The following is a 15,800-nucleotide window of genomic DNA, read 5'->3' as shown; positions in this document are numbered from 1 at the left end:
TGCCCTATCAGCTTCCCACTATTCCCTATATAAGATCATTCCTTTTAACAAAATATTTTCAATTGAATATGAAATATAAAACTCTAAATAATATTTTGAAATTATTTTTTTGATTTTAATTTTTTAATTTCAAGTAAAATATAATTTAAAAACAAAAGAATTGTGATGCCTCACACCTCCGGGTCACGTGGCATGCCCCGTTTGTATTTAATCATAGGAAAACTCTCTACTCTTGTTTTCCTTCTTCTTTTCTCCTTAGCTTAGTATTTTCTAATACAAGATACTTTACCCAGTATTCTTGAGTGTGACACATTGTCTCTATTCTACAGAAGTGCGAAGCTCTTCTACAGAGAGCTTCTCAATCTAGTCCTAATAGGACTAGTGACTTTTGCACGTGCTACGCAGAAACCATTCACTTTAACAAGATTCCTAGATTCTATAGAAAAGATTCTTATAAGAGATGTGAATAATTCTTTACTCTCTTAGATCTTATAAGGATCAGTGAGAGTAAAAATGCTCAAGAAACTCACCGTGGAAATCTTACAGCAGACAAGTATAGTCGTTATCTTTGAAACTTTTTGGTGAATATTTCACTAGGTATACATGAAAGTTTTCTGTAGATCTGTTGATGAAGTTCCTCTGGAAGACTACGAGGAACCGAAAAGGATTCAAGACAGTGAAGGAGGGACTTCCTCAATGATGATGACTTAAAGTAATTCACCCATGTAAGAAATGACTAAGTGATATAACTCTTACTATGGACGGTGCTCGACAAGATAATAGAAGAATTCATTGTCGTTTCAAGGCTCAGACATAATGGTGCATGGAATATGATTTGAACCACAATGTGAAAAGGCGGAGCTAGGTTTATTACGTAATCTTTGTTCTTCGCAACAGCTTATCGATCGTAGAGAGTTGCTTGCGATTGGCAAGTTCAATCAATTGCTTCAACATACTCCGACATTACCACAGATGGAAAACTTCCATGGCTGATTTATCTGCTTCTGGCTCCTGACTTTTGGTTCGTGAAAGAGTATCGGACTTTCTTTCATGTCGGAATGTGTATGTATTCCTTCAATACATCGTAAAGATGAGGGCATTCCGAACATAGCAGCAACAAATGTCGAGGAATCATCACCTACTTGATGACAATTTCAAGTCTTGGATTGTTGAGCTTTGGTCCCTCCTGACTGATGTTACTTCCATTCCCGACATACCCCAAAAGATGTGGTAGACTCGTCTCTTCTTGCTGCTCCGATGGTTTGGCTTGTTCCAGTTGTTCAAATCCATTGATTCAATCAACATCGTCGCGTCTTCAGGTCCCGGTAAAGATTTATGGATGCACATAGGATTTAGGCCGAGACCAATAAATAATCGCTGATGGAGAGTATGTACTAGCCGAGTTTTAACAAATTCCTGAGACGAAGTTTCGTAAAGTGGAAAATAATACTTGCAATTGGGTAGCCTTTTTTGTTCGGGAAAGTGTTTGTCAATCATCGATCCACCTGATGATCGCACTGACAATGATTGTTTGAACGTAAAGTCTTGGCAAACCCTTGATAGCCATCCCGCAAGCTTCTTCTGCTCTGCGAAATGTCATGGAAAAACATTTGGATGTATGTTCAATGATCATGACTTTATGGTTATATCAAAAATATATCAATTTAGCTTCACAAGAGTCATCGGCGAACCTCAAATTCTCAAGCAAGAGAAGAAATTGTTTATCATCAATAATAATTGATGTCCGGGATTTACACAAGTCATTGCTATCCCATGTTATTCATCTTGACGTCGCATAGTCTTTCTCCACATCTTCATCCTCAAACTTTCAAACCTTACATGTATCATCATCGTGACAGGTTTTATTGATGCCACTAGAAGAGGATTGATTGATCCTTCCATTTAACTCATGCACACCACCATCATGTCATCTGGAAACTTTTCTTTTCCTTTAGTTTGTACTTGTCAAAATTGTTTTGCTTTTGGGTTTACGGTGATTGCGTCCAGGAAACTTCAATTGACTTTCTAAGGTGCTGGAAACCTTGGATACTTTTGAAAGGTTTAATTTATCGACTTACAAACGGCTTGATGCTATAACGATTAATGAATAATGCAATACGGTACTGTACAATACGGTGCGATACAATACGATACGATAATTTTTACAACAAAAACGGATCAGCAAGTTAATTGAAAGCTTGAAAAGTATTGCCAAAGAATCCAAAAGTTAATAGGTTCAGCAAAATCATATTGATTCGGGAAAAACACCGATAGTATCATGGCAACTTGGGGGGCTTACTTTTCCTCCTATGTCAAAAAGAATCCTGGAACCACGGCCACAGACAAAGAGAATGAACCAACAATTTCTCCCATCGTACCATTGAATGCCAACACCGATGTAAAAACTACTGAGCCCTTAATCCTCGAGGAGGATAAGCCAATACCAAACCCAGGCAAGGATGTGGAAAAACGTTTCGATGAGAAATTGGGGAGTGTAGGGAATTTGGGGATGGGTACAGCTTCAGTGACGAGAATGCCAACATTAAGATCGAACAGTAGGGGTGCAAGGATGGCAAAAATGTTTGGTTACGGTACGGCGAAGGAAGAGAAGGTTGAAGAAAAAATTGTGGAGGATAAAGGAGAGGCGGGGATATCTGTCGTTGAAGTGAAGGAAATAAAGGCTCAAGTGGCACCCGAGATGAGCAAAATTGAGAAGTTGATGGCGGAGAGGAAAGCTGCTGCGATCGGGTCGAGAACTTCTTCATTGAAAAATACTCGACGAACCCCATCACCTGAGCCTGTACAAATAAAACAGTCTCCGGAGCAAATAGAAGTTACTTCGCCAGCGCAACCACCTCAGTTATTAGACCCACTTCAGACGGTACAATCTGAGCAACCTGAGCCTGTACGAAAAGAGCAACCTCTGGAGCCACTTCAAGCTATTTCACCAGCACAACCACCTCAATTATTGGACCCTGATCTGAGTGTACAATCCGAGCTACCTGAATTTGTGCAAACGAAGCAACCTTTGGAGCAGCTCCAAGTTATTTCGTCAGCACAACCGCTTCAATCATTGGACGCTGATCTGACTGTACAATCTGAACCCCCTGAGTCAGCAAAACTCTCAAAACCAGCCGAATCAATCAGCACAGAGTACCCCCGACGATCAGTATCCGAAAAATCAAAGTCAATCATTCCAGATACACCTACTTCAGCACGCTTGTCATTCAGAGGAATAAAGTCCTCAACAAAACGAGCTTCCACACGAAGTAGTACCAAAGCCTCAATATCTGCATTAGATGATCTTATGGCTGGATTCGGTGAGGATTTTGCTAACATTCCTGTCACTTCAAAGCCTCTTGACAATGAGAAGGGAATGGAAAAGACCTCAATGGGAAAACCAAGGAATCAGCGAAAACAGAAGGCTTCAATTTCAGCACTAGATGATATTATGGCTGGATTGTACTCTATGGATACTAAGGCAGAAACTACAACTGCATCAAAACCGAAGGAGATCCGCAAAGTCGATGTTAGAAAATCTGGGATATCTATAACGACTGAAATATCTGAGGCTATCCCGAAAGTTCTTGATCTGCCTGTCGAAACTCCTGGAGAAGCGTCCGAAGCAACGCCTGAAGCAACACCTGAAATCTCAAAAGAGATATCGCAGACTCCGAAATCGACAAAAAAGATCCCAAGAGCGATGTCAAGATTTCCAATAGTAGTCTCGGAAATTATCAAAACAACCTCGAATCTTCCAGCACCCATAGCGACAACAGATCCAATTCCTCCCACCATAATAGATCAGCTTACTTTGCTTCCATCAAAGACCCAGGCAGTCACTCAAACGGTTACAACAATCCCCCGTTCACCAATAATAAATGGACAATTAAGTCCTATCCCAACACAATTTCGTCTTCGTCCCAAACGCTCCTTTAAAGATATGGTAAAACTGGCCACATCACCTCGTTTTGCACAAGTTGCCGAACAAGCTATTGAAGCTGAAGCTGAACGAAAGTTACTTCAATATGAAAGGCAAGCTGAGCAGATGTTGCTTGAGAAAGAAGAGATGGAAGAGAAGAGAATGAGTATGGAGGAGAGTTTTAGGAAGATGCAGGAAGAGGATGAGAGGATTGCTAGGGAGGCCGATGAGATGAAGGCTTTTTATGAGGAGCAGGAGAGGATAAGATTTGAGATGGAGGCTGAAGAGGAGAGGGTAAGGATGGAAATGGAGGCTGAAGAGGAGAGGGCAAGGGAGGAGAAAAAGGCTGCGGAGGAAAGGTTAGGGTTGGAAAGAGAAGCTGAAGAGGAAAGATTAAGGTCGGAAAGAGAGGAAGCTAATAGGCAGGTAAGAATTAAGAGGGAGAAAAGAGAGGCAGAAGAGCGAGAAGCATTAGAAGAAGCTGAGAGATTGACGGCACAAATCAAAGCATTTGAGAGAGAACAACAAATGGCAGCTCAAGAGGCAGCTAGGAAGTTGAAAGAAGAGCAAAGATTAGAGGAAATGGAAAGACAAGCCGCAGCTAAGAGATATGAAGAAGAAGAGAGACTTGCAGCGATTGAGAGGCAAGCAGAATTGGAGAGATTGGAGGAAGAGGAACGTTTAGCAGCTGAAGAAGCAGCAAGGCGATATGAAGAGGAAGAAAGATTAGCAGAAGAGGAGCGACTAGAAGAAGAAGAAAGATTAGCATACGAAGAACAATTACGCGAAGAAGAGTTCGAAGAACAACAACGCCAGGAAGAAGAAAGAATTTACGCCGAACAAGCTCGACAACGTGATGAAAAGAGAGAAAGGGAAGCTCGAGAAAGAATGGAAAGAATGGAAGCTCAAATGCGAGAAGAAGAAAGATTAAGAGCTGAAAGAGATGAACAGGAAAGATTACAAATGGAAGAAGAGGAGGAAGAAAGAAGAGCCTATGAAGAACGTGTAGAAAGACAACGTCAAAGAGATGAACGGGAAATGGAAATGCTAAGGAGAAGAGAAGAACAGGAACAAATTTCCCAACAGCAACGATTTGAAGCACAGCGAGAAATGGAAAGAATTGATAGGATGGAGCGTCAAGAGAGAGAAGTTATGAGAATGCAACAACAGCGTCAACAGGAGGAAATGGATAAAGAAAGAGAAGAGGCTATTAGATTCCAGCGTCAACAACAAGCGGAGGATTTCTTAATGAGAGATGAGGATGAGGATGGTTTTGAGGATGAGAGACCGTTGACTGTGCAAGAACAGATGGCGAAAGCGGAGGAGAAGATTAGAATGGCGTTTGCGGGGATGGCGGCGCAGAAAGCGGGGGTGCAGGGGATGGGCATGGGAGAGAGGGAGAGGATGGGTATGGGAATGGAAACACAATTTATGCAGCCTTCTAGACCATTGGGTCCTAGACCTTCGGTTAAGGGGGGTTTACCCGGTGGTCCGAGGAGTGGGGGGGTTCCTTGGGCGCCGAGGATGAAAAGGGTGTAGGGAGAGGTAGTTTGGTGTGATGGATTGATGGGTGGATGTCTGTGGTGGGGAGTTGTCATTACCTCGTTTGTGGGGATGTACGTATCAAGATGAATAAATATATCCATTAAATATCTTAGATATCTCAATACCCTCAATGAAATGAAACTAAACTCGATTATTCCAGTCTGTTCATCTCGATTCTCGTTTGATCTTTTATTATATCTCATGTGAGCTTTATGTCTCAAGTCGTATTATGAGAACGAGATGGTTATTAATTATGTAATTATCTTTATGATATATATCTTTATATAGTATATATAGAATCTTAGTATTATATTTATATTTATATACATCCTCAAGTATATCCATCCCATGTATCTTAATCATTTATTCTACTTTATTTATCACTCTAATCTGCTTATAATCTAGAATCTAGAATCTATAAATCAAAACTTATAATACCTACTCTTTTACTTATCTTATATTAGATCATAATACATTACAAAATCGAAAAGACCTGATCAAGGACTCAAGGTATAACATTCTTATCTTTCCTTTATTTATAATATTTAATATTTTAAAATTTGGATTAAATACTTGATAGATTAGGTTTTATATAGACTTTTGAATAAAGTTTTAGTAATTGTATTAAGATTATTCTAGATTGATAATGAAATTGAAGAGATAGGATGATGATGATAGTAATGATAATGAAAGTACTTTGATATTTCTATGCCAGTTTGAATTGAGGGATCTTGGAGGTGGTTGTGATATATGGTATGGATATAGATTCTAATTTCGAGATATATATTCTATCCAGGGTAATGAAGATAAAGTAGCAGTTGATGGCTATTGAAGTTCTTTGTATAGCTGGATTCATATAGCGAATAAGTAATGTGTGATAGATAACCTTGTTAAAGCTTATTGATAAAAATACAAAAGCATTCACATCTCAAACCCCTAATCCTCAACCCCCCTTAACAGTAGTAGTGTGGTAACTCCACATCTATACACATACACAGCACAACCCTTCAGATCTCCGCAAGCTTCAAGGAAGACGCATTCGAATCCACAGCTTTCTACTATATTCCGTCTACCAGTGTGTTATTAGCAGAATCTACCTAGTATACATGATAAATCTAAGTCGCATAGGGAAGGAGGAATTTACCCGTAGATGGAGAATTAATTAATTGGTATTTTCACTCATGATCAAGAAATGATGATACGTACCTCCATATTGATTGTGTAAATCTTAGTAATATATGGTATTGTATGATGGCGCATTATTACACGCAGAAAATTGTAGGATCTTTGATACGATTTATTATATACCGTCATGTCTACATCTTGGAGTTATCCTGATTTGTACGATTAGATGAATATGGCTTGCTGGTAAGACATTGGATATATGTATATGATTGACCCCTCATTGACAAGTAGCCGAAATGCAGATTGGAAAGAAGACTGATAGGTGGATGTGACTATTTTTGATGAAAGGAATAACTCTAAAAAGATGCTCGATAAACCAGTAGCTTTGAATTCTTAGTGAAGGATTTGAGTATAAGATAGAGACACTAGTAAAAGGTATGGATGTATTGTTGTGGAAACATTGCACTCGGATTCATAACCTGCACCTCATGGTAGCTTTCATCCATCGGAAAAGCTGTGGAGGTTTCTTGTGGAATGACCACTGGATCCATGAATATCATTCAGGGTTGTGATTTCGTAGCAACGCGGCGGGCATATTACATGCTATTCTGTGAAGCCTGGATCGATGTTCGGAGTACATCGCCATGGACATTAGGCACTTGCCCTTTTATCCTTGAGGGAATGTTTGGAATTCGACCGTCAATTTGATCACATACAAGATTGAGCATTTTGAGTAGTGAGGCTTCATTCAATGCTTGGCAGAAATAATCTACATATTGCTCTTCACAGAAGGAAACGCGATATCCAAAACTCAAGGTTTTTATTCTGTGAGACTATCCCTTATATCCAAACAAAATTATCCAAATATATCGCCATAGCCTCAACCTCCTCTATGCTTGTATGAAATCCCAAGTACGCCATATTTCCAATGATCCTTCAATATCTCCGCAGCTTCCGAAAACTCCTTTCGTAACCTCTATTATGAATCGAAAGATCCTTTATTAACATTCATCCAACATGGCCATACACAAGTCCTACATCATCAATCCCTCAAACCTCCTCAAACTTCATCGGTCTCTTTCCACTCGCTTCAGCAATCTTCTTAACCTCCTCTTCCTCCGTGCGATCAATAACCTCTTTAATATCAATCTCCCTTCCCGTCCTCCCCTCCTTACTCTCACCCTGCCTCTGAGCACTCTTCCTCTGCCTCATCTTCTCCCTCTCAATCTTATCCTCCCAAGGATTCTTCTCCCCAAAATCCTTAATATAAGGATTCTGTCCACTATATCCCATAACAATCGCACGTTTCACATCAGGCAGATTAAATAACGATTCCCACGCTTCCCGCACAAGTTTATATTCATGCAATTCGTAATCTTTTATACATTCTTTGTTATCTGGGGTCCAGAATATGATGCGAAGGGTTCCCGGGTGGTGAAATTTGCGAACTTCGCCCGTCCAGGAGGTTTTTAACGTTTCTTTGAGACTGGTGAGACAGGATCCTAGGTAGCCTTGTTGCATTTCGGGATTGGAATCGAAGAAGATTATCGGACTACCGAAATTGAGATTGGGGATTTGAGAATTCGCCATTTTTGCGTGGTGGGTGATGTGTTGCACTTTTTGGTTGTGAGTGAGGAGAAAGCGGTGATGTGTATGGTATGAGGCTTTTTTGAAGTTTAATCCTCGAAAAGGTGAATATGTAAGCCGAGGCCTTGTGTACTAAGGAAATACAGAACAGATAAGATAAAAGTTTATAATTACATAATCAATGAAATCCCGATATTTAGCCAGAAACTTAATAATATTTAAAGTCGGGAATTTATAATAATATAATTATATATATTTATCTTTCAAGTATAATAAAGATATTAATTATTTATCTAAAAAATATTAATTATTTATTTAAAAAATATTAATTATTTATTTAAATAAATATTTATTATTTATTTAAAACTTTATTAAAATTTAAATAATTATATATAAATTTAATATAATACTTTATTATATATAAAGAATATAATAGTATAAAATTATAAAAATTAATAAAATTAATTTTTTTTAATTTTTTTAATTTTTTTATTTTTTATTTTTTATTTATTTTTTTATTTTATTTTTTTTTTTAAAATTATTCTTTTGGTATTTTAAATTTTAAGACTTTTATAAATCATACAATTTTTTTAATAAATAAAAATAAAATGAAGCCAAGAGCACTTAACTCAGGCGTATATAATATAAAAAGAGTATTGTTATTTTATAATATCTACATCCATCTGTTGTTACACACCCTTAACATTCGAACCATTGAAATTTGTTTGATTTTTTATTATCGGATTTCGTTTTTACGTCCAACAGACTGAGTCTCTTATAAACAGAAAAGGCGATAAGCTTAAACTCACCTCTTCGCACAAATTTAGGTACGGGAAAGCGCCTTCAACTTTTATTTCTCTCATCAGCAATAGATTGATTAAGCGGATATTCCTCATGACAAATGCTTCACACTGTGCTGCACATTTCGTCACCAATCCTAGAGTCAACTCAACTGATCATCAGTTACTTGTTGGCCTTACTTTTGGAGCGAAAGACCTGCTCAAGACGATCAGAGTATTGCGGAGAGTATTTTGAGGAATAGGTGAGATAGAGGACTTGGGTGGTTTGCGGAAGTAGATTTGGGAAATATGAAAGGTTATGGCGCGGTCGAAAGATTCTGCAATGAAAAGTATGGAATCCAGGAGGATGAAGAACTTATTGTCTCAAAATGGCAGAAGAGTAGACGGTAGAGCTTTTGGAGAGTCTAAGTCCAGCTGTATGAGATCTTTATAGTCTCAATAATCGTAATGCTTTATGAGATAACAAGTGTTAGGCTAAAATGAATATCTGAGATTTTTGAACTATAGTATTAATTGATGCCGCCAATTAATAAGTGTTGAATCCGTTTGTCTCCTATTATAACGAAAAGAAAACGATTTGAAAGGTGTGATCGAAAAAAAGTGGTGACTCCCCGAATCTATCCATCCTCCCAGACCTTGGCCAAAATAAAGTGAGCTTAAAGAAGAACTTCGTATTTCAGGTATGCAACAAATCATGCAATGCGTGCTTCGTATCACGTGTATAAAGAACCATTGGCCGATGGTGCGAAGGCTAGACCGACCAATCATCCACATGCGGGTAATAGTAGCATATCAGTCCTTGAGATATGCAACAAAATGCGGAAAAGCTTCATCACAGTATGAAATGAAGATGATTGATTAATGATATCCGTAGAGTTTTTACGTATAAACAGGAAATAGAGACGTGGATGGATAATCTGACTGCTCAAATGGAGCTCAAGTTGAGATGTGCAACAAAATATTTACAATGGTGGGTTTGGATCACATGGAAGGAGAATTATTGGGGGATAGTTGCGTTGGGTGTAACATATCCTATACACCTTTTTTGATCCCGTGGATAGCTACTCAAGAACCCAAGCTCTTGGCTTTTCCCAAGCACGCAAACGATCAGGAACCAGAGACAATTATACTCCGGTCATCATATTCCTATTGGAAAGGACAAAACTCCGCGGATATATTAGATTTAAATGGTTTGTAGTACGAGAAACTTATTATTGATAGATATGCAACATATCGCTGGAAAATGATATTTATCACATGGAGGAGTGGTTATTGGGTCCGGAAGCAGGAGTGAGCTGTATATCAATCAATCTGCAGCCATAGGAAAGAAATGTAATTTCTCACTCAAGGATCTAGAACTTCTATGAAAGTAGAGATGCAGGAGGTTCCTCTTCATGAAGAGATTGCCAGACACTCAAAAATACACCTGCTTACCCACCTATCCTCAGAAAAACCACAAACCCCTCTTCATCCATCCATTCATCTCTTCCCATCACCCAAAAAAACAAACGACAATCACCCAGCAAACCGAACCCCAAAAAAACAAAACCTAAATTTCTGCTCTCTTATTACCTAAATATACAACAACTTCCCACCTTCAATACTAACATCACATATCTAGTATAATTATTATTATTGGTTGGTGGCTACGGAAAAGTGCTTCACACATACACGTGCAACTTCATTTCCCGGCGCCACAATGTGCCGCATCAATGCATCTTATGATATATTCCTACATGTTAGATGTGCAACAAATAAGAAGAGAATGTGAGATTTTTGGTAGAGAGTAAGATTGATTGTTTGTTGGAGTGTTGGAGTGTTACTGCATGGATTTTGTGGTAAAACTATGAGATACCTATTGTTGGCGATGTAAGATTTAAGATTATAGCATGTGGCTTTTCGAGGGAGTAGGCTTCATATACAAATACTTTTCTAGTAAGATCTTATATGAGGTGATGTTATTCGCTTTATTGTGTCGGAATGGGAGTTAGTGTAATCTTTTAATTCTAAGTTATCTTTTCGACTTCTGGGATCTTAAAGGACTACTCGTCATACTTTTTATGTTACGTTATTTTATATTACAATCATCACATTCATGATATCTAATACAACTTACTCACTCCTCACCCGCCCCCGCCTTTCCCTACCTAACCTCCACTTTCTCCGTCGTCCACCGATTTCCACCCACTCTTCCTCTCCTCCCGCCCTCTCCTCCCGCCCTCTCCTACCACCACACACATCCTCCTACACCTCATCTACCCACAAACTCCATCTATATCCACCACCAAACCCACTAACTCCACAAAACCCCCAAACCTCCCCAAAAACCCCCAAAATGTTGCACATCTAAAAAACTTGAGGGTGTGAAGCCAAACAGCGGTGTGAGGTAAAAATTCTCCCCATCCAAGCCCATCCAAACCTATAAAAAGCAAACAAAAGTTACAAAACGCACTATTATTCCTAAAAAGTTTCTCCTAAAGAAAGAATATGAAAAAATGGGAAAATAGGGATTAGTGGCGGTGTGTGTGTTGGGTATACGTGGCAGATGGATGGGGGCAGTGTGTATGTGTATGCGATGTATGTAATGTTACGGGTATGTACGAGGTTGCAGAGTACATACAGGACGGTACGGTATGTAGGATCTTACTGTACATACATGATGGATGGATGGGTGGGTGTAAGCGAGGATTTTTGGGCTGGACTGAATGGTTGGTGCTGCTTACTGTTTATTGTTTTTGGATGGGGTATAGTTATTCCACCCCGCTGTTAAGATTGAGGTCCCGCTCCTAGCTTTTGAAATGTTTATTTGTGGACATGGGACTTTTGTTCTATGGTTATGATCTGATACAGGCTTTAATCGAGGAGTGTAAGTTACCTACATATACATTTGCTCCGTGATAAGTCACGTGTCTACGGACATAACTCCTTCCTTACTGAATCATAGGGCATTTTATCTATTATTCACATACTATCATGTCCGCTTAGGCCCAATTCTACAAAATTAGATGGATATGATCAATTCAATCGAACATGCAAAGAAGGGAAGAAAAGGGAGCTAATTCATGGGTGAATGGTGCGCAGAGAGTTATCTTAGGGTTAAGGGTAAAAAATGCTAGAGAATATACAGCATTCTCTACGAAGATATGAAAGAGCTATTACCAGAACTATCATAATAGCTTCAATAGTATCATCTACATATTTTATGTCAGTATCACGTGGCAGAATGAAGAATGAGGAAAGCTGTGCATGTGTCGCAAATATAAAGGAGAAGGGGGCACTCTTGGTAAATATAATTATTTAGATACGCAGTAAAACGATGCATTTCCGGTGCTATCACAAGGCATAATGTTGAAAATTCAGATACATGGCACAATGAGAAGGAATTGGACTAGATCGTGTTACTATATTCGCCGGACAATAGAAATCTTAACCTACCACTATATTCGCAAAATACAACATCTGTCCTCTCAAATGGTTGTAAATAAGACATTCTCTCTGAGTGGTCCATCCAAAAATAACAGTACATGATATTCGGTAACTTCGAGCGGCTCTTCTCAGCCTTGAATCACCCAAAAATCTATAAATAAAAACTTCAATGGTCTCGACTCTTTAAAACTTCAATCCCGTGATATTTAGAGGCTCGGCGAAAAATACGATCTGCAACAAATTATTAAAGTACGGATTAATATCGGATGAGATTAAGCAAATATCATGAGGCTGCGTTTCAAGTAATGATTTTGAATTGTTTTGAGTTGGATATTTGTATAAATGAAAGATATGAATAGAGAGGAATTGAATGGGGGAGGGATGAAAAGAGATAAATAATAGCGAGAAATGGGTATTTGATAAATTTGGCAGAATTACCACATCATTTTAGATAGGTTGGAACTACTTGGACTTCCAAGTTTAGAGGCAAACTACCAAACATCGCTTTCGTGTGATCACCATCTATCTAGGTACCTAGATAGTTCAATACTAGATGATCAAATCCCAACTTAAAGATATTGTCAGATTAGATCAAGTTTATTCCTTCATCTGATCACTATTAATCCGAGTCAAAACCACAAGTTATTTTGCATAACCGGGTTATGATCTCGCTGTGATCTCCGGTAAGCTCTTTGTTATCATCATTCAATATCTTGATGTTGGAGAAGGCTATAATTGATTGAAGTTTGTGATGTTGTTTGTCGCCTATAGGTACGTACCCTATGGATGAGTAAAAAGTGGCGTGCTGGAAGGTTCTGAGTCATTTTTGGAGTCCTAGATTTTGAAACGAAATACCTATTGTTTAATAGCTCAGACAGAAAGGAACTCTGGGGTATTGGAAGTCTTGAGAAACATGATGACTTTTCATGATGATGATGTTTGCCATATATATGTTGAGTAACAGTTCTCGACGCGTTTCTGTAAGCATTTTGATCCCGGAGCTTACCATGATTTGGTTGCCTGTTGTGTAACAGCAGGTGCTTCTTTTCTTGAATCAAGCAAGTTCATCAGAGAGATGAAACAGGAAATAGACAATCATCTTAAATGAAGCCATTTGAATCCATTCCATCAATAGATATCAGAAGAATAAACTTCTAGACTTCGTAGACATTCAGATATTGTTTGATGTAGAAATCATGATGAAATCTTCTTCTCGATAAATCAAGCGGGTTTTCCCATATGGAATTCTAGCAAGGGTTTGAATTATCTATGACACCAACTCCTATTTCATGATTAGTCAAATGAAATCCCAGACATTTCTTCCTTGTCCCTTATACTATTTTTTGTACATAAAATTATAAATGCAGCTTCAACCCCGCCCAAAATTTTTATTTTCATGCATACTCCATACATATCACAAAATGTTACCTCGCTTCTAAGAACAATCAGAAGTATCAACCAATAGAATCTTTGAGATTTGTGAACTTCATTACTCAAGTACTCTATAAGAATTATTCATTTATTTTCCTTCACATACCTAGTATTGACCAATTAATTAATTCCTTCAGCAAGATCTTTTAATTTCTCTTTTGAGCTATTTTTATTAGTGAAATTTCACCCTCACCGCCTTACGATAAACGAAGCTTATCGACAAACGGATGAAGGGGAGCTACGATAAGAATCATCCATTGAGCCATAGTAGGAAAGAAGAACAAAGGAAATAATAAACAATTCATCATCCTTTTTGCCTTCTTGATTTAAGGAAAAGAAAGGGAAAGTCTCGAGTATATATTAAGGTTGGTACGTAGCAATTCCATAAAGAAACCCTCGAGAAAAGATTCCACAAAAGCTACTAGGTATTCGTACTGTACTCGGATTGAGTCCAATAACGAGTCATATCTCTTTCAATACGGTACACATCTGAATCTCTAATATTCATACGGTATCATCAAATTCGGCAGAAAATCAAATCAAATCTTCATACAAAAGCAGAACAGAAGACACCAAGATTTTTTTTTCTTTCTAAGAGTGGATTGATTGATTTCATTTAGTTCTTTCAATTCGTCAAGTCTTATCCACAAAATTCATTAGCCTTGTATAATTCGGATAATCTAACCTCAAAATCCACACATTCCAAGCTACTTATACCGAAAATATATTAACGTCAAAAATTGATCAGAAATTCATAAAAGGAAAGAAAAAGCATTGAGATGGATTCAACTTATGCTCCTCAATCTCCCGATTTATCAGGTTTCTTAGCACCTGATACGTATAAAAATCAACAAACCTCATCATACGCACCCAGATCACCGGTAATTCCTGATTTTAGTGCTACAACTACATCTACATCAAGAGCCTCTCAATCAATACAACCACAAAATCAATATTTAAATTACCAGCGAAGCCAACGAAATCACCAAATATTTCCTACTGGTGGAGATGCAATATATGAATTTGATCAATACGATTCACATCAATATACGCCACCAATTCCAGCTTTACCTTCTACACATTCCTTCGGAATTCAAGGAACAAATTCATCTCTAACGGCCCCACAATTTTATTACCCCTCTCACTCTCAGACCATCAAATCAGAATTTGACTATAATAACAATTCATCTCCAGCTATCGCTAACTCACAATTTCAATTTCAATCCCAATCTCAATATCAAAATCAAAACACCTCTCCAACGGGTTCTTCCGAAATTCCTTACAACAATCGCATTCCATCACCTTTTGATCTTACATCCAACAATCCTACATCTGTATACCAATACAACAATAATACCTCACCTCTTTCTCACCAAAATAATACCCCAAACCCACTTGATATGTCAACGCGACAACCACGACAACCACGCGTGAAATCTCAACCCAATATCCAAAATACATTCGACCCATCCCCTCAATACAATCCAAACATGTCAACTTACCCCCTAACGCCTCAACCACCTCTCGCAAGTGCTCCTCCTACGACGACCAAAAATCCAAATCCAGATAATATCGAAATCCGCACAAAATTCCCCGTCGCCCGCATAAAACGCATCATGCAAGCCGATGAAGAAGTAGGGAAAGTAGCACAAGTAACACCGGTTGCAGTGAGCAAGGCCTTGGAACTTTTCATGATTAGTTTGGTGCAAGGAGCTGCGAGGGTGGCGAGGGAGAAAGGTGGAAAGAGGGTTACGGCGGGTTGTTTGAAGAGGGTTGTCGAGGGGGATGAACAGTTTGATTTTTTGAGTGAGATTGTGGGGAGGGTACAGGAGGTGGTGCCGGTGGCGAAGGAGGAGAAGGATGCGGAGGGGAGTGGGAAGAAGAGGAAGGCGTCTGCTGCTGCCGCGACGGCGAAGAAGGAGGATGGGAGTGAGAGTGTGGTGGAGGTCAGCGGAGAACAGGCA

General features: G+C 38.6%; 7 protein-coding genes across 7 annotated transcripts; 3 read left to right on the top strand and 4 right to left on the bottom strand.

Annotated features, from left to right (window-relative positions):
- Positions 1-947: 947 nt before the first annotated feature.
- SS1G_13223 (predicted protein) lies at positions 948-1,633 on the bottom strand (the record flags this gene model as incomplete). The annotated part of the gene is made up of 3 exons (XM_001585657.1): positions 948-1,138; positions 1,218-1,377; positions 1,523-1,633. The coding sequence occupies 3 exons, from the start codon at positions 1,631-1,633 to the stop codon at positions 948-950; spliced, it is 462 nt and encodes a 153-aa protein (XP_001585707.1).
- Positions 1,634-2,278: 645 nt separating this feature from the next.
- On the top strand, positions 2,279-5,461 carry SS1G_13222 (predicted protein; the record flags this gene model as incomplete). Its single annotated transcript, XM_001585656.1, has 1 exon — positions 2,279-5,461. The coding sequence occupies one exon, from the start codon at positions 2,279-2,281 to the stop codon at positions 5,459-5,461; it is 3,183 nt and encodes a 1,060-aa protein (XP_001585706.1).
- Positions 5,462-7,642: 2,181 nt separating this feature from the next.
- On the bottom strand, positions 7,643-8,182 carry SS1G_13221 (predicted protein; the record flags this gene model as incomplete). Its single annotated transcript, XM_001585655.1, has 1 exon — positions 7,643-8,182. One exon carries the CDS (start codon positions 8,180-8,182, stop codon positions 7,643-7,645), a length of 540 nt encoding a protein of 179 aa, XP_001585705.1.
- An 891-nt stretch (positions 8,183-9,073) lies between these two features.
- Positions 9,074-9,470, top strand: SS1G_13220 (predicted protein; the record flags this gene model as incomplete). The annotated part of the gene is made up of 2 exons (XM_001585654.1): positions 9,074-9,205; positions 9,453-9,470. The coding sequence occupies 2 exons, from the start codon at positions 9,074-9,076 to the stop codon at positions 9,468-9,470; spliced, it is 150 nt and encodes a 49-aa protein (XP_001585704.1).
- Positions 9,471-9,678: 208 nt separating this feature from the next.
- SS1G_13219 (predicted protein) lies at positions 9,679-10,605 on the top strand (the record flags this gene model as incomplete). Its single annotated transcript, XM_001585653.1, has 3 exons — positions 9,679-9,816; positions 10,201-10,276; positions 10,601-10,605. 3 exons carry the CDS (start codon positions 9,679-9,681, stop codon positions 10,603-10,605), a joined length of 219 nt encoding a protein of 72 aa, XP_001585703.1.
- A 3,351-nt stretch (positions 10,606-13,956) lies between these two features.
- Positions 13,957-14,102, bottom strand: SS1G_13218 (predicted protein; the record flags this gene model as incomplete). Its single annotated transcript, XM_001585652.1, has 2 exons — positions 13,957-13,999; positions 14,038-14,102. The coding sequence occupies 2 exons, from the start codon at positions 14,100-14,102 to the stop codon at positions 13,957-13,959; spliced, it is 108 nt and encodes a 35-aa protein (XP_001585702.1).
- A 1,247-nt stretch (positions 14,103-15,349) lies between these two features.
- Positions 15,350-15,529, bottom strand: SS1G_13217 (hypothetical protein; the record flags this gene model as incomplete). The annotated part of the gene is made up of 1 exon (XM_001585651.1): positions 15,350-15,529. The coding sequence occupies one exon, from the start codon at positions 15,527-15,529 to the stop codon at positions 15,350-15,352; it is 180 nt and encodes a 59-aa protein (XP_001585701.1).
- Between the last annotated feature and the right edge of the window lie 271 nt (positions 15,530-15,800).

The sequence above is a fragment of the Sclerotinia sclerotiorum genome, genomic scaffold, assembly GCF_000146945.2.
Source record: "Sclerotinia sclerotiorum 1980 UF-70 scaffold_24 genomic scaffold, whole genome shotgun sequence".
In the NCBI taxonomy this organism is placed as follows: Eukaryota; Fungi; Ascomycota; class Leotiomycetes; order Helotiales; family Sclerotiniaceae; genus Sclerotinia; species Sclerotinia sclerotiorum.
The sequence above is the reverse complement of the archived record's forward strand: the minus strand, read 5'-3'. Positions and strand labels throughout refer to the sequence as shown.